This window comes from Phallusia mammillata, chromosome 5 (assembly GCF_965637545.1).
Source record: "Phallusia mammillata chromosome 5, kaPhaMamm4.hap1.1, whole genome shotgun sequence".
In the NCBI taxonomy this organism is placed as follows: Eukaryota; Metazoa; Chordata; class Ascidiacea; order Phlebobranchia; family Ascidiidae; genus Phallusia; species Phallusia mammillata.
The window spans coordinates 7,296,583-7,320,375 of record NC_137256.1 but is presented as its reverse complement, the minus strand read 5'-3'; the positions used below and the strand labels follow the sequence as shown (position 1 = coordinate 7,320,375).

Genomic DNA, 23,793 nt, shown 5'->3' with positions numbered 1-23,793 from the left:
ACGTAAGGCAAACGGTAGTCAAATAGGCTCGCAACGAATCGAATGCTATGTTCTGCATGTTGCGCCTTACGTTGCTTTTACTGTTTTGTCTTAGGAATATCAGCAAGCAACTGCATCCTGTTTAGTTAACACGTGTAAAGTACAACATCACTGCAATTTATATTAGCATTTCGGTAACTGCCGAATGTGTTTTTATTGGAACTTAGGACCGGTTACTTATAGAATACTGTTACTTTTTACGAAAAGCAGCGCCTGCTGTAGGTCTCCCAAAACGATATTTCAGTCCTATTTAAAAACAATGGGCAACAGACTGCTTGTACGCTAGAACTTCATACAAACCAACATAGTAGCCGCAACCAAGTCGTTAACGACGGTTTCTGCACAAATATGATTTATTTCCCATTCCTTCATCGCATTATCGCGGGTTGGATAACTTAACACAGTAGTCCGCGTTGATACACACTCCTTGCATTATTGTTTGCTGAGTTTCCCATACTCAAAGACACTGTACAACCATTTGGAAGCACAACCACGTTCTACATTCTGCTCTTAATGCGTTTCAGGTTCGAAAGTCTTGACTGGTATCTGTAAACGTTTGGCATCATCTAGGTCTAGGCTGAGTAAGCGTTGCTATGTTTGTAGGTATACAAACCAATTCAACACTTAAACTTAGGTAAAGTTTACTAATTAACACTTGTGTAAACATGACCAATTTAGATGTCCAGATCCCAAAGGACAAACCGTCGGTCATATAAAAACCATCAATCGCTTTGCTCTTGCATGTTCGTCCCAATCTTTGAACTAAATCGTCCAATCACTCAAATTTTCGTTTTCGACAATTTATACTGCATGTCAAATTACTTTACTAACGTAGTTTCGTTGTGACATGCAATGCCTTTCTACCCTCGCGAGGATATTAAGTATTTCTACAATGTATATGTAGTCTCGTTTGGAAAGAAGTGGTACTGTAACTTATTTTCAAATAACTGAAGAGGCAATTGTTTGCGCACAATTTCATTGTTGTTTTACCACTTACATACGTGCAAAACCGTATCCCAATCTGATTTCGAGTTTTAGCTAAAAGAACGATACAAAAAGCACCTTTACCTAGCAATATTAGGGTATGCCAAGTGGCCTAAAGGTGCACCATGCGATATAAGGGTACACCGAGTGATAGAAGTGTGCACCAAGCAATATTAAGGTGCACCAAACCATATTGCAGTGTACCAAGCGATATTAAGGTGCGCCAAGTAGTATAAATGTGCAACAAGCGGCTTAAGGTGCGTGGTGATAATAATGCACCAAGTGATCCAAGCGATACTGTATATTTTGGATGCACCCTTTTTGGTCAAGCATAAAGCTTTTCAATTTTATTGACAAGAAGTTTGCCATTTGGCTTCCTTTTGGCTCACAAAAACCAACACCCAGCAGGTTCCATGTTGTAAATACTCTCCATAGTACCTTTAATGGTGCACAATCTGCGCAAATCATAATGGGTTATGTCTTGTGAAGGAAACAGTTTAATCATAGTGTAGGACTAAGTCACTAGACAACGGCAGGCATTGGTTTTAAACAGTCATAAAAATAGGCATTCAATCCGAATGTTTGCTTAGAAATCACCAAAACGGCATAATCAGGCAAAAAGGTGTGATCAAATGTGGTACTACGTTTTTATCAGGGCAGCACATGTGACGGTTACAAAAACGAGTTCAAAAGCAGGTTTTATTAAAATTTAAAAATGTTCAAAGCACATCAACCGGCGCTTACACGAAAACAAAGGCCTGGTTTGGTGATGTATGTGTGGTTTAAATCCCTTCATCTATATATCAGTGGTTTACCAACCTCAGGTTCGTTGATTTAGGACAGGGGTCACCAAACCACGGACCTCGGCGTCATTATACCTGGCCCGCGAAGGTATTTTTGGTTTAACAAGGCGAACAATTGCCTTTTTTGTTACTTGTCATTCTTTATAGTTCTACAATTTAACAGCGGCACCATCTGAATGCAATTAGGATTGTGGACACGTAAACCCATAACTAGGGCGATTATTTTTTGACCCACAAATTGAAACTTTTGACTTCAAAAAACTTTTTTTGACAAAATTGTGACCTATGAAGAATTCAAGTAGTTAAATGTCGCATTATTGTACAAAAAATATGGCTAATCAAACTAGAGCGATAGAATGTGCAAAAGTCTAACATAAGGGCAAAAATCTGAACACAGACCTAGCCTATTCTGAAACGGGAAATGAGCTAATTAAAAACCACACCCAAAAAACAGAAATAATCGCCCTACAGATCAAAAAATAATCGCCCTAGCCATAACCGTCCTGTCAAAACTGCCTCGCGAGTTCTAGTTTAGGAACTAGAGAGTACGGGGTCCACAACCCTTCTAAATTTATAAAAGGGGGCCAGTGCCAGCAAAATTTGCGAGCTACTGGCATAAATGAATCGAACGGAATCGCTAAACGCAAAGTTTCAGAACAATATGAGTAACGTCAATGTTACACAAGGATTGAGAATTGTTCCAAAGCCCATCGAGTAACTGCATTTAAAAAACAATATAAATTTCGAGCTGTTTTTACAAGCCCCGGAGCTATTGTTTGACGCGTGCAACTCTACACGAGCATCACGTGTGTACCGGAATAGTTCGTACGTTCGTGCGTCATCACTTCCCATCGTGATTCACCTACATATCATAGTGGAGAAAGTCTGGTTAAAAAAGATCGCCAAAAAAACTTGGTCATAGTTTTTATTGGTCACGTTTACTTCGCAAGTGACGTTTTAGAACACAAGCCATAGGAAGCGCTGTGCGCATGAACACTGACGTCAATATTTCCCTTGTGCACAAACAGACAAGCATCCTACCTCACGACTTTTAAAGGGGATTTTTCACAAGACACTATATAACACCGCGTCAACAAAACCGTGGATGTTATGAGATGTAACCTTCGCGGTTTAAGGACGGATCACAAGAAAATGCGTAACATTTTCAGAAGTAGTCAGCTTAAATTTACTGTTTGTCAAATGTTGTTCACATATAAGCCCAAGCAATGCAAAAGCGACAATATTTTCGTACTTACAATTATTGAGTAACTTACAATTTAAAAACAAAAACCGATTTTGTTAAAACTTATTTATTACTAATGATGAAAACGTCGAACCAATGCTGGGGATAAAAATGCATAAATTATGTACAGAATAAGTAGCCCGCTTTTTTATCAGTTAGTGAAAGGCAGACAATCTATAGCACTAACATTCAGTGTTAAAGTTTGCTAGTTTTCTATCAAATAAAACTCGTTTCTGGCATTTGCAGTTTTAAGTAAAAACGATAAATTCTACAATGTCTGGACTTGCCGTAAAATGGCTAAACACTAGTCATTTGAAACAAGTGCTACGAATAATTCAAGAATACGGCCATAAAGACATGGTACACAAGTTTGCGGGAATACCGGCAGAAGAAGTAATGGTCTTCCATAAGCATCGTGTAGAACTGGCTTTGGAGCAAAACCTGGCTTTGGGATGTTTCGACAAATCACAAGAAAAACTGATTGGCGTGACTCTAGCCACAGTCCATACAAAACATACTCAACCCAGTTCTGTTGATCTTGTACTTAACAAATCCGGGGCAAAAAGCACAGAAAAACTAAAATCGTTAGGAAGATTTTTTACCATGATGGAGGGCGATTCGTATACTAAGTTCAATACCGACGTGTATGCTAAACTCGGTCCAGCTTACGTTATGCCAAACTACAGAAACAATGGTTTAGTTCAGGATTCAACGAAGCAATTGGAGCAAACAATATTACAGGAATGCAACTGCAATGTATTTAATACTGTGACCGTTTCTGCCGCTGCTTTCCGTGTTATGGAATCAATTGGATACACCCCAACCCATTCTATGCTGTTTAAAGATTACGTAGACCCAGAAACCGGAGTAAAGTTATTCACTAACAAAGTGGATGAGAATGCAAAAGCAACTTTCTTCTGTAAAGTTCACCAAAACAAAATCTCGTCACGTCTTTAGCACTGTATAATAACTATCATGTAGATTAAGATTTTGTGTTGTTGCTATCCAAACTATACGTGGACCTCAAAACTGTATTTCATCTTACCTCTTTTATTGTGTTTTTCAAAGTTGTGCAATAAAACATTTACTAATTAAAAAATGATTGTGGGGATTTCATTGGGATGTAACTCAGATAGTTTTCTAGAAACAAAAATTTAAAGGCCAAATAAGAACCAAAATCTAAAACAGTCAGTGCAAAACCTTAATTTAAGCACTAAGGCCAAATGCACACAATAAGAATTATCACTGCAAATTCGCAAAAAACGTCGTTTTGGGATTATTAGCGATTGCATTTACGTCTACTACAAAATTAATAAACACTGCAAACAAAACTTACGAAGATTCGTGGTTAAGTGGCCAAATAAAGCATAATGTTTCCTTCAACCTGATCTCAAGATTCATGTAATTCACTGTTGCAATAACAAGAAGGTGCTGTCAATAATTGACATCGCTTGTGGAGTTTCCTCTATTATTCCAAGTAAAAATTTTCCCAAACCAAAACCTTCAAACAAAATAAAAAAGGTAATTATTGATACGTTTTGCTGGTTGCACAATTAGTTCGTTTCGGTAAGATTGCGTTGAACTAAATCTCATACCACGACTGGTTGGATAAGGTTTGTAGGTACTCGGTATATATATCAAAACAAACAGCAAATTACCTTGACAGTTGATACGGCACCGAATCTCTGTGGAATAACATATTTTCCAAGTTGCGTGATCTATCAAGATTGCAAAATTGCGCTTTTCACAAAAATGTCCGGTCGATGGGGTTCCTGCTGAACCTCCCAAAACACTAATGGAAAAGTTTAAAAAACTTGCAGTCACATACTATTTTAAGGGACATTATTAAAACTAAATTAGGCTACTATCAGAACAGTACACATACAAATATCAGTTTGGTACATATCATACATAAATTCTTTATGATAACTACTCACTGGTAAACTTTCCACCTGATCATGTTTCCTTGCCTTGCGTGTCACAACTGTGACATGGTATGAACCAAAACATGCGAAAAAGGCAAGGCACGCATACAAGGCAGTTGAAAACACATGCGCTTTCCACCCGAGGGAATGCAATCAACGGGTCGTGTACAGGCACTGCGAAACTGCAGTATTTCTTAATAAGCCATGTGTTGTCAATGTCTTTTACCTTTTTTCCTTCATATAATGTAAAAACATGTTTGGAAACAGCGCCACTGGAATTAAAAATTACAATATTGTTGTTTCTAACTGGTTGTGTTTGATCATCCCACTTTAGTGCGTCTGTGGTACTTTTACAACAGTTTTGCCTCAATTTAATTTTCAAAACCGCAACAGAGTTGAGTTTATTTCACTTGAATAGGAAGACACATGGGCTTTTCTTGTCTGTAAACGACAAACATGAAAAGAAACAAATGGAAGTTCTTTCCAGGCAGTCATTCTATATGGCTTTTTACGGCCGTTTAAGCTCAATCTTTCCAGCAGAAATAACATGAAAAAGGTGAGCGTCCGATTTCGGGTTTGTCTCAGAGTCAGACTATCTATCAGCTGAATTTCTCCATATCTGTGTGCCTCTAAGGCAGTGGTTCCCAACCTTTTTAGTGGCACGGAACCCTTAAGGTATTTTGTCAAACTTTGCGGAACCCCTCATAAAATAATTATAATGAATCTAATACAAGTAGGCTACATCAAAGAAAAAGGATCAAGCACATCATAAAGGTTGACTTCAATTCAACGATTCACCAAAACGTATTGTCATGTTATTTGGAACGGTCGTTTCTACATTTATCTTGCAATTTAGCTAGAGTGTATCAAGGTTGTATTTATTACGTCACAGTTGATCAATGGTGTAACAAAAGTTAATTACATGGTTTGGGCGCGACTAGATGGTTTAGCAGTTTGAAACATTGATATTATGAATCATTCGTGTTTGAATTGCTACACCAAACCGCTTCGAACCGCGTGCAAACGTTAAAGTTCACGGAACCCCTGAAAGAGTTGTACGGAACCCCGGTTTGGAACCACTGCTCTAAGGTTCCGATCCATGCGTTTTTTATATTTGTTTAGGTTAAAATTTATTCTTAAGTTTAAGGAGCTACACAATGTTTAAACATTGTCAAAATCGTTCCTATTGCTTTAGAGCGTCCTTTAATCGTTCTTACCAGGAAGATCACATGCTTTTCTATCTGTTATGTGGCAATTGCCATCGAGACAAAAAAGGAAATTTTAGACAAGTAGAGAAATGCCAGAAAAAATATTGAAAAGTAGCCAAAATAGGCCAGATAGACACATATACTTAAACAGTTATTGTAAATAGGCCTCAGATGGTACTGAAAAATAAATAAACCAAAATAGTAGCGACATCTCTAAAATCACATAACACCTGTGGCGGTGGCTTCAGGGGTCGCAAAAAGACCTCCGAAAGCGTCACATAGCGCCCTCTGGCAGGAGATTAGGCTGCTATAACCTCCACCCATGTCACGTTGTGTGGCTTGCCGAACATGATTCATGTAGCCTCCGTCCCAAAGGTCCCGACTTTCTGGCATATCGGGACCCGCTATGTCCATAACCTCCTCATGATAAACATAGTCAGTAGCGGGTATTTGATCTCCGGAATCGGCGTCCGTCGCTGATACATCGTCGTTGGTGTTTGTGTTCACGTAGACATCGATCGACATGCGGTCGCCGCTGGATTTTTTTGCGGCATTTTCGGCTTCGAATTTTCGTCGACGTTCAAGAAGCTCCTCGGCCGTGAGATGGGAGTTCGATTTCAGCTCTTGAAGGAATTCTTCCTCCAATTTTCGTCGCGCCTCGTCCTCTTCTTTGTCAAGTTTGCTTCGCATTTGTGCACGTGCCTCTCTTTCCTTAGCTTCTCGGGCTTGCGTGTCTTTGAAGTAGGCTCGCTCCTGATTGAAGCGAATTTGATTGCGGCGAATTAAAGCTTCGTTTTCCATCCTGTAAAAGTCAATATTAGCCACAAGTGTCATGTCAGGAGTTAGCACAACACTTGCACTTTTTGACCGATTTGTGCTACCAACATTGCAAGATGTAATACTGTCCTAACCTCTTTTTTCTAAGCACAAAATTTGAGCGAAGCGACATATAGGTCACACAACTTTTATAACAAAGTGAAATAAATTGACTGTTGGGTGTCGTTGAACGCCCACTTTGATTATGGGGTCAAACAAAACTGATAGCAGTTTGCAAGCATACAGCATTACAGGTTTATTAGTAAAGCTATGTCAAAAATTCACTGTTAATCCACAGGTAGAAACAGCATGATGCACAGTTACCATTTTGGGCACGGCAACATTCAAGTGGACAAATACTGACAAAATTAGAACCTGGCACACCATGTTAAAAATGTAGATAACTTATTTGTTAATTACACACATTAAAAACCTACTTGTATTCTGCCATTTTCTCCCTGGTCTCCCTTTCATTTACACCACTTTCGAGATTCCAAATAATAGCCTCCACTTCTTCAAGGTAGTCATTATAATCTCGTAGGGTGGGAAAATCGCTTTCCAGTTTATTGTAAATCTTCATCACACTTTTGCGAATGTCAACCTCCTTGTCAACTCCTATAATATTTAGATTTATAAACTAGCAACAATAATACTTAAGACTAAAACAACAAGAAAAATTTCAAAGGCATATTTGTGGATATGTAATTTTTAAAGCATTGATAAAACAATTCTTTCCAAAATATTTTACTTCCTGCCCTTACTAAAACACTTTTAGCCTTATTGATGCAGTATATATTACTGTTATTTGTAAAGTATATATTACACAATGTTTGGTTTGCATTCACAAAACTATAAAAAACAAAAACATGCATGCATGCAATTTGACGGAAATATCATTTTTTTAAATTGAAATTTGACATGCAAATTCTGAAGATACAAATACAAATCATACTTGTGTCTTCAAAAACTTGTGTCCGAAATCCACTACGCCTCAGTGTTCTGCCACAGTCTGGGCAGGGGGCAGATTCTCGAGCAAACACAACATCCACACATGATTTGCACAGAGGATGGCCACATATGTTAATCATAAGTTGGAGAGCTGGGTTTCGATACTTTGTCATTCGGCATCTAGGACAAGAAAGTTCTTCCATACTGCAGCAAGCTATTTAAAATATTTTATAGTATAAACCTGCAACCAGAAATGGTGGTTATTAACAATAATTCAAAAGTTTAAAAACAGAGTTTTACTAATTTTTTTTCCAAAATAAAGTTGCATTTAGACAGTATGATAAATTCAACATAAAAGTCATTAATCATACATTATAAATGCCAGGTAGGGCAATAAAATAATTTATAAATGAAAAGACATTTACTTAAGATTTTAAAACTGAAACTTGTCAAATACTCCCAGTCAAGATCTTTAGCAAACAATAAAAAGTTATAAACAACATCAGTACACATGCATATTAGTCATCCACATTTGGTTGTTACATAATAACATTGTGTTTAGACATAAAATAGTCATAGAATTTGGAAGTCCTTGATAGAATGATAAAGTTTGCTGTCCCTGCTTGTACTACCATGCTCTTTTCCTTTAAAACACTAAGAAGTGTGCTCTCCATAGTAACTTTGTGTAGGTTTTCTGTCTGGCGATTTTCATAATAAACTTCAAGATTTTCTAGCTTATAATGTTGTTCAGTATCCCAATCAGGCTGTTGCTCAAACATAATGCTAAGGTGGTCAAGAAATATTGAAGTTTCATGAAACTCTTCAATGAAGTCAGTAGTTTTAAATTCTGGATAAACAAACATTACAGGCCAAATAAGGCTGCCTTTGTCATCCAAATGCACCATAGACTTCGAAACATTCAAAGTTTCAAATTCACTCAACTTCAATGAATCCTCTTCCTCGTCAGAATTATCATGTGCATCTTTCGAAATACTAGACAGTTGAATCCCCCGCTGCTTAATAGCAGTTATCAAACTTTTTTTAGCTTGTCTTTGTTTTTCTTTTTCATGCTCATTTTTACGTTGATCCCGTTTTTGAATTTGCAGCGAGTTTTTTGATTTTTCATAAATTTGATTCCCAATTGTGTTATCTGCATCCAAACTTAACAGAACTTTGCTCCAGTCCATAGCATCCTGGTATCGTTTCAAAGCACTACAGCACTGGGCGCATTTTACTACAGCTTTAACATAGTCTGGGTTCAACTTGACAGCCTCGTTGGCATCATGCAATGAAGACCTAAAATTTTCAAGCTGATAATTGGCAGCAGACCTATTAAAAAACAATGTTGATCGAAGTTCTGTATTATCGAATTTGTTTCGCAGTGCCTCTGTATATGCTGCATAAGCTCGCTTAAATTTTTTGCACTTGTACTGAAAGTTTCCATCCTTCTTCAACTCCAAAGCTTTTTCTTCTGGTGTGTCTTCAGGGTCATCATATTGAATAGCTTGCAAAGCTTGAAGCATAGGATTGTTGTCAATTTCTTCTTGTGTAGGCTGCTTTTGCATAAATGCAGGGTGAGTCGCACATATTTCCTCAACATTATCTACTGTGAAGCCATCTGTATATTTGTAATCTTTGTTTTTTTCCAATTTCTGTTGGATGAATTCCTCAGTTTCTTTGTTGAGTTTTTTGATCAGCTTCTGTCTTTCTTCATCTGTCATTTTTGATTTCTTCACACTTGCCATGGTTTCTGCTGTAAATTCCCCCCCTTTAATAAGCTAAAATTAACTTTTATATTTTATGTATTACAACTACTAAAAAGTTTGATCAAATTCCACAATAAGTAACAAAGGCTATTTTTTTCCCTGAATGAAAACTGAAATGGCATAAAAATGTAAATGTGTTTAGAAAATCACAAATACTAAACAAGCAAGTAAAAAACAAGCACAGGCAAAATTTACCTGGCGTAAATTGTTTTAGGAAAACGTAGCTATTCCTATTCTTTCTTAAACATCATATCGCATAACGTACGCATAAGTTTTAAAAATCAGTTTTGTCCAAAATTACTTTACATGGAAACATAGCTATTAATACTACGTAGAATGTACAATTGCCGATACGATGTATGTACAGAAGTAACAATGCAAATTGCAAAATGCAAACCGATCACTGAAAAGCGTGGGCTTAAAGTCGGATGAGAGATTGGTAACTGGAAATCCCCGAAATCAAAAGTAAACATTAGAACTGAACTGGTAAATGGTATGGAAACAGGACATGCAATGTTCGGCTTGGATGTTACACCAGATAGCAAATACAGATGCCAACATTAGATGCCACAATACAATATATGCAAATGATTAATTGCAAACCGAATGAACTTTTAATTTCAACGTTAAAGTATTAAAAAACACTGCTTTGCAGAATGACACCTAATTTGACAAATTTCAACTATATTAGTAGTTTTTAACGTATTGGTTTCTGCTACTTAAAACTTAAACCTTTAACAAACTTTTAGTAAAATATATCCAGGTGATTTGAGTTTATTTGCTTGCTGAAAAACTTAGCCAGTTAGCCATAGAACACAATCAGCACTAAACCAATCATCAAGCCAGGAAAAGCTGTGCAACACTAAAAAACAGTGAAGGGCACAATTAGTGATTAATGTCTGAATGTGCTGCAGATGCTGCAGCTACATGGTAGTGATTTTCACAAAAACAAACTTGGACAAAGAAAGAATTCTGAAAGTTGTTTCTTATTAGATCAGTTAATATATGGCATCAGTTAAATGAAATCAACACATGGCCATCTTCCAAAGCAAAGCAGTAAATGACCAAAAGCCGCTTTTCAATGTTAACTGAAGAATACTATAATTGTGAATGAAGAATTGACTTTTTAAGATCTTTTGCTAGACCCAATGTATTTGTTAACACACTCACACCATGTCAGCGAATTACAATTAAAAAACATTTTATTGTTTAAGAAAACCTTTATAATGCCTGTGCTGTAGCTTGGTTTACAGATTTTTAAAATGATTGCCAATGCATTTAACAAAACAGTCATCTTTTTACAGAAATGTATTATATAATTGTTAAAGTGCATATCAGACATACAAAATTGAAAACCTATTTTTAGATATTTGGTTCCAATGTAACAAAATATGTATGCAATAAAATTCTGTGGTTCTTCTTTTTTGGTTGTTATACGTTGACTTAATTTAAACATAACTATTGTGTTATGTATAAAATTATGTAATCACGTTCCCTCTTTTATGGAATTTTTAGAAGATAATACAAACAATGTCTTTTCTTAATACACATCTGTCTTTACAATTCAAACATATTTTTAAGCTAACAAAAGCAAAACTACCTACTATTTTTATTATAAATATGACCAAAACAAGTGCAACTGCTATGACATGCACAAACTTATCAAGTAATTTCTTTTTTTATTCAGCATGTTTTTACTATTATTTTTACAATTTGTTAAAATAATTAGATCATGTTATAAGACTAACGCTTCAGTGGGAAGAAATATTTTTTCTTAAAACTAATAAAAATGTGAAGAAAAAATATAACACTTTCCAGAAAAAGGCAAAATAGCATTTGGTTCAATTTGTTTGTGGTTCATCAATTTGTTTGTGGTTTGGTTGCAACTGAATCAATTTGTTTGTGGTTTGGTTGCAACTGGCAAATAATATGCTTACTGGCATTGAGTTTGAGCAGTGTGAAAACATTTTGAGGTTGCTACCAGATCCAGATGTTGTTTCTTTAAAAGATACTGTTACAAAGAATCTTATTGTCACTACAACAGTGGAAGGTTGGTATAATGTGTTTCCGCGTTAAACTTCCTAACGATATTTAAAATCCTGCCCATAAACAAGACTAAAGAGCATGTAAAAGGCATTAAGTTTTACTGATAAACTCTCAGTTGTAACTTAGTTTTAATGATCCAGCTGAATCTATTTAGCTTGTTATGATGGTTAATCGGTTTCCTAAATGTTTTTTTACCAATTGTATTGTTAAGTATAAAAACATGTGAACAAATCGGTCAGTTTCTATTCTGTTAGTTGTCCTGGTTGTAAAACCCAGAAAAAAATCAGTTATTATTGCCTTTGTTTTGAAATAAATGTTTTTACACAGAAGCCAGAGATGTTATTTTGCAATTTTCAAATTCTGGAAAGGAGCTCTTGCAACGGAAAAAAATGAAAAGAAATTTTCTGTTTCTATATTTGCACAAAGTGGTTAGTTAGTACACTTATATTACCATAGTGTCTTTTTCATTTAAATCTTTGTTCACGTGATAGGGAATACCGGTGGACCCTAGTAAAGAAAAAGATGGTCTTATTCAATCCATTTTAAGTTACTGGGATATTCTTAAAGGTGTTACCATTCCGAACCTCTCCACTAATCCTCAAGTTAGTGGTTGTTTCTAATTTTCAAATAAATTTACTCATCTTACTTTTATACATACATACAAACAAACATTTACACATATAAATTGCCCTCAGAAGAATATTATTAATAAATAGTGATGGGATGATACCAGATTTGAAAGCAGTACCAATACCGAGTACCATGTGTACAGACCTTCAATACGATTACCAAGTACGAATACCGAGTACTTTAAATATAGTGTTGTACTTAGTTGTATATCACTAGGTAATATATCTGACATGGTCGGTGTGCATACGCACATGCAGAAGCATGAAGAAAAATGTTATGGTGAAAAAATGTATGTAACCTCGCGAAACTTTTCCCGATTTGTGCTGTCTGAAGCAAATATTGGTAAAAAGTCGCCCATATTCTTATAGTGTAAATAGGCTTTCGGTATCGAACGTAGGTATCGAAAACAGAGGCAAAATATTTTTTGATACCGAGTACGAGTATCGATACCACTGAAATCGTTCTATACCGAGTACCTGGTACTGATTCCATCACTAGGAATAAACATATAATGAAAGATTTAGTTCGTTAAATGTGTTCTTGTTTATTGCAAGCTGTTGAACCGTTATTAGAGCACCCAGTGGCGCAACTAGCAGAAAATTAAGGGGGCAGGCAACGAACTACCAACTTTCCCAAAAACGATTGTATTGCTAAGTGCGTATCATAGATTGGTCGAATGGTCCGACGCGCTTTTCCACTAATAATTTAAAAAAAATGGGATTGGTCCTTGGATTGTACGGCTTCGAATGTCGTGAAAAAGTAACGCTTGAAAGTCACAAATCCATTTGATATTGACGTTTTAAACTAAGGCATTGTTTTGTAACAAATAAACTCGTTCGACTGGGTGTTTACACGTTATTATTTCAATCTATCTACTAAGTTCCAACAAAGATCGTTGTTGCGGTTATTTAGGTAGTTGTATAAATACATTGCAGAAACTTCTTTTTTACCATCGCAATACATGCCGATGAAGCGATTTACTGCTGTACTGGCGCCTTGTCCTGTCATTTGAAAGTTTTTTTAGCTTTGATGCGAACAAACATGTTTTCCGCGCTGTACGAGAGCCGTTATACGCAATAACGCCGATAGAAAAGGGACCTGGCGTGCCAACGAACCTGTCCCCCTAGTTGCGCCCATGAGAGCACCTTTTTAGTTATTGATTTTTACATGATGTATGTATATACTGATAGTACTTTTTACTTTTTATCAAAAAGCTAGTAACTATTTCTTGCAATGTAGGTATTTTTTATCCCTCTAACCCTCAATAACTGTTTTAGGAAAGTGGCACTTCATCGGGAAGCTCACTTAGTCAAGTGGAAAGTGAAAAATTAGGAGCAGAGTTTTTGGATTTATTCTATGGACTTCTTAAAGAGTTAGCGTGTGACTCCGAAGCCACTTCCTGGGGGAAATCATATTTTGCTGAAAACTGTAAACTGGTTGTAACAGTGATGAACAAGGATTCAACTGACATTAGTGTAGAAAATTACATTGGTGCTGAAATGTGTGAACAAACACTTGCTGATCTTGCACGAATCCAGAAGCTTTGCTTTTTCAAACAAGAATTTAAAAGTTCTGTGCATGATTCTGTGGTGGTGGTAAATGTGAAAGGAGATGTTAAGAAACTAGTATTTCCTGAGCTGAGTCGAGCTATTGCAAAGTTTGAACAAACCTTTCACTTGCAACAGACTTTTACGGATAGTTGGATTATTGAATTATGCGATCTTAACATCAAAATGAATGAAACTTAAACACTTTAAGTACACACACACTGAGTTTCTTCAATCATTTCAAATTAATGCACTTTTTTGTTGGAAACTGTCAAACCCAACCCTCTTTCCTTAACACAGGTGGTTAGTTTTTAAGGCCCCCTCAACTAGTCCCACCAAGTCATGTTTACCCACAATGTGCCAACCTCAACTTTCTTTAAATCCCAGTCATATAATGTCATTTAATTTGATGTAGCTGCAGTGTGCTCAGCCGTAACCCACCAATTGTGTCTTTACTGTTTTGTACTCTTTAACATTTTAATGTTGTGCAGCTATTTCTGGATTGCTATTGTGTTGCAATGTTTTCATTCACCAATGTACCAATCTCTACAAATTCAGTATTTCAAAAAACACGTAGTGGACATTAGTTTCGACCAAAATATTTAGTGTAAACAAAAATAAACACCAAATTAATGGTTAAACCAGGAATGAAATAAACACCGACAGAATTTTTTGTCCGATTATACAGACTGCTTATACTTTTTTTATTTGCTTCAGAAAAGTCATGTGTACACTTTTTTGTGCATTGCCTCTAGTATTTTCTCATTTTGGAAGTTAAAAGACAATCGTCACTTTAGTAGCTGGCTTAGGTTGATTTGACTGTGTGCTGGTTGTTACATACAAATTTATTTAGTCTAGCTGTTGTTTTGAATTACCTGAAGCTACACAAGCAAAATCATCTCACCATTTGTTGTTTTTTTGTTTGTTTTTATCTGACCGTATTAAGTGATCAGCCAGTCAAGGTTTGTAGCTTTCTCGGCATGTGTACTTTGGTTTAATCAAAATGAGAAATCTTTTGTTTTATTTGACTTTTCTTGCTTCTTTCCTACTCTTATAGAAATTAAATCTTGGCAATAAAAATACTTGATGTTAAACCCACAGATTGAAAACCAATGGTGAAAGGATAGACAAAATATAGATGTTAAAAAATGAAAAAAATATCCACATATGTTCTATGCAAACTGATGAGCAAAAATTCTTTTTGTTCAGAATATTTTTTTTCTATCCTTTCACCAGTGGTTTTTAATCTGTGGGTTGCGATGCCTATGGGGCTTGTTTGCCATTTTACTTGGGGTCGAAATGGCTTTTGATAAACAATAACGAAGTGAACGTCTATCAGCAATAACAAAAGGAAAACATCTAAAAGCAATTAAAAACTCAAACCATTTTTTTTAACTTATTTTGTATCACATTATTGCTATTACAACAAAAACAAATGCTTTATTACATCACTATTAAGAGGATAATTCAATGTGCCACAGCTCTGCGTAGCCAAATGAACTTCACCACGAAAGCATTAAAATTGAATAATACATGATTGCTTTTATCAGGTAAAGTGGCCAGTGTGGTGTAACAGGATGATTTAAGTGTGAAAAAAGTGTCAGGACCAGCAAACTTAGACCATTTTCTCTTTGTCCAAAGTGTAGGATTATTCTAGTAATTATGAAAAATATTTTTTTGGGGGCCGCAATTTGCATTTGGTTGCAAAAATGGGTGGCGGTACGAAATCGGTGGAAAGCCACTGCTTCACACAGTCAATCGACGCATCGCATAGCTATTGGTTATTATACACTGAAATAAATTGCTATCACTAAAATACTGATGTTATATGCAGAAAACGTTATAATATATGCAAGCCAGTAGGTTAATCTTCAGTCATCACTGGTCGGATGAGCAACAGAGGTCGTGGCGCAAACACGCCACCCGGTGCACATTCTGCACATCCATGTTGCGAACTGCAACATGCTATGTTGCGAACCGCAACATGTCGGTGAACATGTTGAACATCAAAGTTCGACCAAGAATTACAACTCCAGACGTGGTAAAATTACTTTTGCTATTATTTCTGTGATATTTAGTCAAGTTTTGGGTTTGTTAACGTGTTCAACATGATTACAGCTCCACTTGGTAAAAAACTTTTGCTACAGGAATTCCTGTACTATAGTCGGGTTTTGGTTTGTGGTTGAACGGCAGGGGAAAAAGTTTTACATTTTGTGACAGATCAATCCAGTTTGACGTTTTTCACGCTGGACCGCTAATTTTTAACTAACAGTTATTTTGTCAACACAAGAAACATGCAAAAACATTATGTTTATCGAGGTTTGAACTGGTAAACTTGGTAAATTCCGTTCAGAGCTTAGAGACACAGAAGTTTAGTGCAAGGATCAGTCTTACTGCAAGATGGAAACTTGACAACAGTAGCAAAAACACTTGCAATTTTTGTGAACATACATCTGAACATTAACCCCCTCCCCCAGGGTTTAGCAAGCTTAGTTCCTTTTTGGCAATCCCTTTGCATGCACAAAATAAAACTGTCCTTACTAATGCCTACTTGTTATTTATTTCACAGGTAATAAGAAACTTTACAGCGACAAAAAAACATACTAAAAACGCTGGGTGACGATGGAATGAAACAATACTTTGCGTTGCAATGATAAATAATGTCATAAATTCTTGTCAAATATGGGTATTGACTCTGCAATTCTTGTAGTAGATATGGTAGCATGAACGAAAATGCAATGAATATAACAGTGAATATGTCGACAAATATAGACGAGCAAAAATGGTTAAAAACAGGGATACCATTACTTTTTTTTCGTATATATATATACCACGTAAATATAACAATATACTAAAATGTAAGTTGCGCTATTGCCTTAACCACGAAGTTTACCTTAACACTGCGTTCAATAAGTATGATACAATATATACATATTTTGGGTAGCGAGGCAATATGGAAAATTCTGCACTTGACTAACAATGGCGAAAAGGTTCACTAACAACATGCAAAATAATTTAATTGTTTGATGTTAAAAGTTAGTGACATGCAATAAGATATATATTGACTCTTTCCTATAACTTTGGAAGCTAATTTTAACAGGAACAATGTATGAAGTGAAGTAAGATTATATGTGAACAAGGGTAATGTTGGCGTTAATCTATTTACGAGTAAAGGGCTGACTGAAATGTTAACGCCGTGTGAAAAGCTCAGATAGCTGATTGTCGTCGAATTGCTTCCTGTTGATCTTGTTGTTGTTTGACGTCTGAGTTCATCTGTTTTTGTACTGTCACGTGTGTGATGATGTGGCAGGTAAAAAAGGTGGTTAATAGCACTGCAAAACTGGTCATGGATATGACGATTGCAAATAATTAAGTTGGTGCCAATTGTTGCACGTTGGTACCCACTCGAGAGAAAGTATCGTTCGCTCGTGGCTCATAATTTTGTAGGCTTGTAAATAGTAGGAGCTCGTGGCTCGAAATGTCTGTTTGTAGACTTGTGAGTAGTTGGAGCTCGTGGCTCGAAATGTTTGTTTGTAGACTTGTGAACAGATGGAGCTCGATGCTCGAAGTGGTATGCACCATGCAGACAAATATGGCGTAGAACGACGTCGTGTTTCGGTCAGGATGCTTGTTTTCTTGGGTTTGGGCAATTGTCTTCAGCGTAACTGAGCTTACTTGTTTTTGACAAGTTGGTTGTTTACATGTGAAATTTGTGTGTGGAAAATGTGTGATCTTATTAAACAGCTCAAGCCAGGGAGTCAATATATATCATGCAGCGTTAGTAGCAAAACAAGAACGTTTCCGGCTTGACAAAGGCCGTTGACATGAAACGTGAATTATAAATTGACGGTGATACACACCGAAGCACACGTGACACTAGCAAAAATATATATCAATTTTTACTGAATTATAAGTTATATACACGCACGCAGCTTAACATGCAACATACATCGATGAATAAACATAACTAATTTATCTTGAAAAGTGTTATTAAGCGAATAAAATATATATTTTACAACACAGAAAATTGTCAAGTGCAGATTTCACACGCACTTACTTAACAGAGGAAAAGATGTCAGTCGGCGCGATCGCGTGAATGCCATTTCCGTGATCTTGGTAGTCGAGTTGTTCCTCCTCTTTTGTTTCTGATTCCATTGGGATGTCAGTGGCGTTGCACATAACTAAAATGTCTGGTTGTGCTCGAAAAGTCTCTGGCAAGTTCGGTCGAGCGTCAGGGCAATCTGTGAGTAACCCTTGTCCAAATGACGACTTGTTCGAACCGTTCGGGGCATCACTTTGAACGTGCTGTCCGAACCTTGCTCGTAAAGTACCAATTTGAAGTGACATCTGCCTGCGCTGGAAGCGAGTTCGGAAGGTCTGTAGCAACTCGTGGGCACCACTTTGTAGCTCGCCCTGCCTCGATGACGACTTGTGAATGGCGGCCACAATGTAAACTATGATGTTCATTGGAAATTATTTGGAGAGTCTGATCTTTGCATCTCAATAACAGCTGACTGATTAACAGCCACACATATGTCTTCTTTCTTTGTATTCTTGAATAAGGTTAAAGGCGAACGTCCAAATCAGCTACACATCCACATGGGGATAAAAATAGAAGAAAATAGACTACCAGATGACTAAAAATAGTCTAAGAATAGACCCAGAATTCCCCGGCGACAAAGTCGAAAATAAGCTATATATTTAGTAGAGCAAAATATTGGCTATTGCGTGAAACCTTTTTTCCTTTAAGTTATAGAATTCATTTTATGGCAAAGGTGCAATTTATAAAGTCATAGCGCCCTCGAACCGAGCTGCTATGCTTCTTCTCAAGTACGAGCGGCTGTGTTCTACTTTAAACTTGAAACGGAAACGACAGTATAAACAAGAGGAAGTATGCGTAATGATGAACAAACACCTGTTTGTGCAGAACATTCTAGAATAACAAAATGACTCAAAATATCTTATGACTTGCATGAGAACGGAAATACCAACACTTGCATCCAGTTAAAAAGAGGTTAAACACTTCCCCTACATGCTGTGCAACATTATTGCAAACAACATGCTAACGTTAAACATAAACTTTGTGCACATTAATATCATGACCGCTACACTCGCGAACCCGTCTCCGGATGAGACATTTGTGGCTGGGAATCCCCCATTTTCGAAAGTAAACTCTCGCCTAAAACAACACTTACTTTTTCATGTTGTTTGGAATAAAGAGTACATTTAAAGTAAATACATACATACACTCACTCAAAATAAAACCCTCCCAATTATTATTTTTCGATAAAGATATTGTAACGGCTTTATGGTCCTGATGACGTCGTACTTATTACTACGGAAGTATCTTTCGCTGTAGATGTTTATACTTTAAGTCCCTGGCTATCTGAGCTACTGCTTGTCTGGGCTTAGTCCAACAAGGAAGATGGCGTTTTAAACTTGATGTTAGTTTATTGCGTTAAGAGAGTTATACGTTCTGACCATGAGAGTTACAACACATGTGAATATATAGTGGCAAAGGTGACGATGACGCAACTGTACAATTGTGCTTAAGGTGCTAAACAGCGACAACTGGCATTTAAGGTCGAGTACTGAAAAGGTGACGATGACGAAATACAACGTTCATGCAATCACAGTAACTCGTATGATAATATACGCGCTTATGTATAACTTCAATACACGATACTCCACAATATTTCCATCAACTGTTTGTTTGTGTATGACAAAATAGCCACATCTTAAATATTCATGAACAACTATAGTGGATAGTAGTTATCAATGGAATTTTTGTCAAAAAGACAAGACATTACCAGTTACCAAACAAAATCTGAAATATTTTGTGTATTGCGATTGCGAACCAAATCCAGTGTTTTCCGCTTTTGGTTTTAGTGTTTGGATGTCCTCTATGTTTGTTTTCAGCGCTTTGTGTTAGACGCCCACAGAATTTTTATGAGTACCGTGATGACGAACACGTTTATTGGTCGTTATCATCAGTAGGTGTTTTTGCAATTACGTATAGGACAGGTCAAATCAGTATTTTACCGGAGATGATCACATTATAGCTGCACATAGCAAAATAAACTATCGGTAGACAGTTTGGTTAAACAATGTGACAGAAACAACAAGTGATAACATGGAAAAACATTTACTGTGAGCAGAGATTACTAAGGCTTCGCCTTGAGTGAAAGTGAACCATAAGAGCAAACACCGGTTCAAAGCAGGGTATAAGAGGTTATGAGTCAACTTTAAGATAATGAAGTGAACAAAAACTTTTAATAATCTAACCTTTAATCAAGAGTTAATTGGTAAATAAAAAGCAGAGTGAAAGGTGCTGGGCGAAGAAGCTAGGTGCCGGTGATAACAAGGCTTTTTTAAATAATGGGTATTGTAACACTAATCACAAGACAACATTTAGCAGTTTTAGCCTCATAAAAGAGTTAAATGTGTGTTTTCTTTAATAAACTGCTGTAGAGATCATCTTGTGATACTTATTTTGTGAAAATTTACTACACCTGACAAAGAAGCATTTGTTTGTTGTATTGTTTTAGATGTTTATAACAGTTTTACCACACTTTTTACAGACTGATTGATGCATGAATGACTTTTTTGTTTGATTGCAATTAAAAATGCTTACTGGTGTTGAGTTTGTGCAGTGTGAAAACCTTTTGAGGCTACTACCATCTGATGATATTGTTTCATTGAAAAATACTGTCACTAAAAATCTTGTTACAACCACAACAGTAGAAGGTTTGTTTGATGTGTTTGTTTTCAGACTTTGTGAATGTTTTTAAGATGTTGCTCGTCAACAAGATTAAACAGTGCGATCCTAAATGAGAGATTTAGTATTATTTCCATTGAACTTTTAGTTGCACATGCAACCTTACTTTTGTGAAAACAGAAATTATAAAGTTGGTAATATAACCATGGGTGATCTGACCCTCGAATTTAATGTTTTTTTATCACTTGTATGGTCAATTTTGAAAACATGTCCTTGAATGTGCAATGTTACATTGTATTTTAAAGAGCATGATAAAAACAAACCGACAATTTTTTGTTGGTTTTTAATGCTTTATTTTTTTGCACAGAAGCCAAAGACATTATTTTGCAATTTTCAAACTCTGGCCAAGAGCTCTTACAGAGGAAAAAAATGAAAAGGGATTTTCTTTTTCAATATTTGCACGTACAGGTCAGGAGGTGCATAAATATTGTGATGTTGCATTTTTTACTTCAACTTTTTTTTACTTATTAGGGAATACCGGTGGACCCTAAAAAAGAAAAGGATGGTCTTATTCAATCAATTTTAAGTTACTGGGATATCCTTAAGGGTGTCACCATTCCCAACCCCTCAACTAATCCCCAAGTTAGTATATGATAGTTTTTATTTTGCAACTAAATCTGCTCAATTATAATTAGGTAAAGCTGAGTCAGATTTTAAGTGATGCATTGTGCTTGGCTATTCCTAAAAACAAACATTTAAATGTTTTGTTTATACTATAGTGTTTTGTTCACTATTTACTATAATTGTGCATCAAATAAAGTCGGAGTGAAATGAGAGTTTTAAAATTTTTAAAAATAAAATTCAGTAGCACAATATTATTTTTGTGATTTTTATTCTTTATAATGCAATAAACTGTCCAAAATAGTGATGCTTGTTTGCAACAGAGCATTTTGCATCAGGAAATTATTCTGCTCTAATATAACCAGTTATAGCTTATAAATGATTTTTGTAAACCAACTAAAATCAAAGTCTGAATGCTCTCTTCTGTAAATATTTCTTCGTCGTTGTCTGCTTTGATCTTTCAATTTACGTTGAACCCCTCGTACGCGGTATTCACTGATCTATTATTTTACTGCTTAATAAATTTGTCGCATGTGGTTCGTTGTTTCTCTGTATATGCATTTAGGTAGTCTTACAACATGATAACAAAAAGTTTTTTACATTGAATTGTGTAATTTGTTTTTACAAAAGGAAATAGATCAATTTCATTTCTTATAATCATGTCAAACGTTTCTTTCGTTGGAAAGTCTAGTATTACAACGATGCGACCAAATTGGACCATCAACCCACCAGCATTGGTTATTCTCAAGCTTTCTACAGTCAAGTGAAATTTGTTGCGTTGAGTTGAGTTTATTTCGCCGGTGATACAAATCGTAGCAGCACAATTGCGCTAAAATATTCACCATGCCGGAAATAGCTGCGCAACGTTGGGACGTTATAAAGCGCGACATAGGTATGGGCACAATTGGTGGAAAGATGATAAACGCGCTGCAGCTTGTAGCGGTCAAGTGCTTCCAAGCCATCATTTTGGCATTTTGGTTTGGCTAAGCATTAGGTAATGGAAAATTTTAACTTTGCAAGCATGACTTTTCGCTACATGGAAATTATATGCTGCTTTTGTGACATATGGTATTGAGCGGTGAACTTTACTGTTCCATGTGTTCTAATGATTCAGTAACTATTGGGAGTACATATTCAGTGTCGTTGTTACATGTTCCCGTCTTCCTGATATGTTCCAACAGCCTGACCATAAGATAGGCTGTTGCGTAAACCGGGTGTATCGAAATAGTTGTGCAATCCATTGCAGTGCTGCATATCTTTGCAAGCGTTTAACTTAAAACAAACTAATAACTGATGTGAGTAAAAGAAGGTACTGTTCTGGAATGATCGCACGAAAAACGAGTATCAGATTAAAAGCCAATGTTTATCGTTGATCTTTCTCTTTTCCATTGTATCCTTCCCTTGAGATAAATGAGACTTGATGTGTGTTGCGTAACCAGAATAAAAGACAAGAACTAAATTGATCTTTTGTGGATCATGTCGGCTCTATGCAGCAAGCGTTAAGAATTGTAATAATGAACTTACTCGCCACTGCAGACGACCGATGTGAACCACGAGAAGCAGAAGAATTAACAAGCTTTCAAGTAAATAATAACACAGCCCAAGAAGCTCAACTGACGCAGGTGAACATTTCCAAACCAATAGTCAGTCCAGGGCCGTGTTATTCATTGCGGGACCGCGCGCACGTCGCCCCCGCAAGCTACACCGTTACTAAAAGCGTTGTGTGGCAGGGACTCACATCACAGGATGAGGTTGGCGCAGAGTTGCAAGCGGGCCCGAAATTTGAGCCCGAACCCGGCCCGAACCCGAAAGTATAAGCCCGAAGCCCGGCCCGAACCCGAAACGTTTTTGCAAAGCCCGTTTAGGCCCGAAATTTTGATTGACAGGCCTATCCACGAAAGCCTTGCAACAAAGGATGAGAAAGAAAAAAGATAAAGACAACAAACACAATGAACAACAGTAGACAATGGGGTAAACAATACGTTTTAGAGGAGGGTGGGCATTAGGTCAAAGCTAGAGAATTATTACTTAGCTGAGTGATTTTATTTAAAAAACAGTGGCGGACACGGAACGTTAAGTCAGGCCCGTTTTAAGCCCGTTTTCTCACAAATACCTAAGCCCGAACCCGGCCCGAACCCGGCCCGAACCCGGCCCGAACCCGAACCCGGCCCGAAAAGCCCGGCCCGACTTGCAACTCTGGGTTGGCGCATTGTAATGACGCGATTTAGGAAACTACATTGGAAATTAACTATTCAAACTATTAACAAGGCCAGGATCATGCAAAATATGAAAGTTACTAAGTAAACGGGGTTCTCAAAAACGAATCGGGTTCGGGCTGGGTTTCGGACTTGTGCTTTCGGGTTCGGGCTCCAATTTCAGGCCCGTTAACAACTCTGAAGCAAGCCTTAGCGGATTAAATAGGTCTAAAACAGGGGCTAAGCGAGCCCTAAGCGAAACCAGGCCAAAGGGCTACAAGCGGGTTAAGCGCACTTTAGGGCT

General features: G+C 36.7%; 3 protein-coding genes and 1 long non-coding RNA gene across 4 annotated transcripts; 1 reads left to right on the top strand and 3 right to left on the bottom strand.

Moving 5' to 3' along the window:
- Positions 1–266: 266 nt before the first annotated feature.
- On the bottom strand, positions 267–5,627 carry LOC145227910 (uncharacterized). Its single transcript, XR_013860006.1, has 5 exons — positions 5,007–5,627; positions 4,728–4,861; positions 4,406–4,570; positions 4,115–4,209; positions 267–2,688 (listed from the first exon to the last, which is right to left on the bottom strand). It is a non-coding gene; the product is annotated as an uncharacterized LOC145227910 (long non-coding RNA).
- A 224-nt stretch (positions 5,628–5,851) lies between these two features.
- Positions 5,852–8,225, bottom strand: LOC145227908 (CDK-activating kinase assembly factor MAT1-like). The gene is made up of 3 exons (XM_080092864.1): positions 7,971–8,225; positions 7,456–7,633; positions 5,852–7,004 (listed from the first exon to the last, which is right to left on the bottom strand). The coding sequence occupies exons 1-3, from the start codon at positions 8,167–8,169 to the stop codon at positions 6,422–6,424; spliced, it is 960 nt and encodes a 319-aa protein (XP_079948990.1). The 5' UTR covers positions 8,170–8,225; the 3' UTR covers positions 5,852–6,421.
- LOC145227907 (hsp70/Hsp90 co-chaperone CNS1 homolog) lies at positions 8,208–9,861 on the bottom strand. The gene has a single exon (XM_080092863.1). The coding sequence runs from the start codon at positions 9,709–9,711 to the stop codon at positions 8,506–8,508; it is 1,206 nt and encodes a 401-aa protein (XP_079948989.1). The 5' UTR covers positions 9,712–9,861; the 3' UTR covers positions 8,208–8,505.
- A 1,656-nt stretch (positions 9,862–11,517) lies between these two features.
- On the top strand, positions 11,518–21,831 carry LOC145227909 (uncharacterized protein C3orf38 homolog). The gene is made up of 6 exons (XM_080092866.1): positions 11,518–11,782; positions 12,106–12,206; positions 12,270–12,380; positions 13,686–20,702; positions 21,041–21,141; positions 21,205–21,831. Exons 1-4 carry the CDS (start codon positions 11,662–11,664, stop codon positions 14,154–14,156), a joined length of 804 nt encoding a protein of 267 aa, XP_079948992.1. The 5' UTR covers positions 11,518–11,661; the 3' UTR covers positions 14,157–20,702; positions 21,041–21,141; positions 21,205–21,831.
- Positions 21,832–23,793: the final 1,962 nt, after the last annotated feature.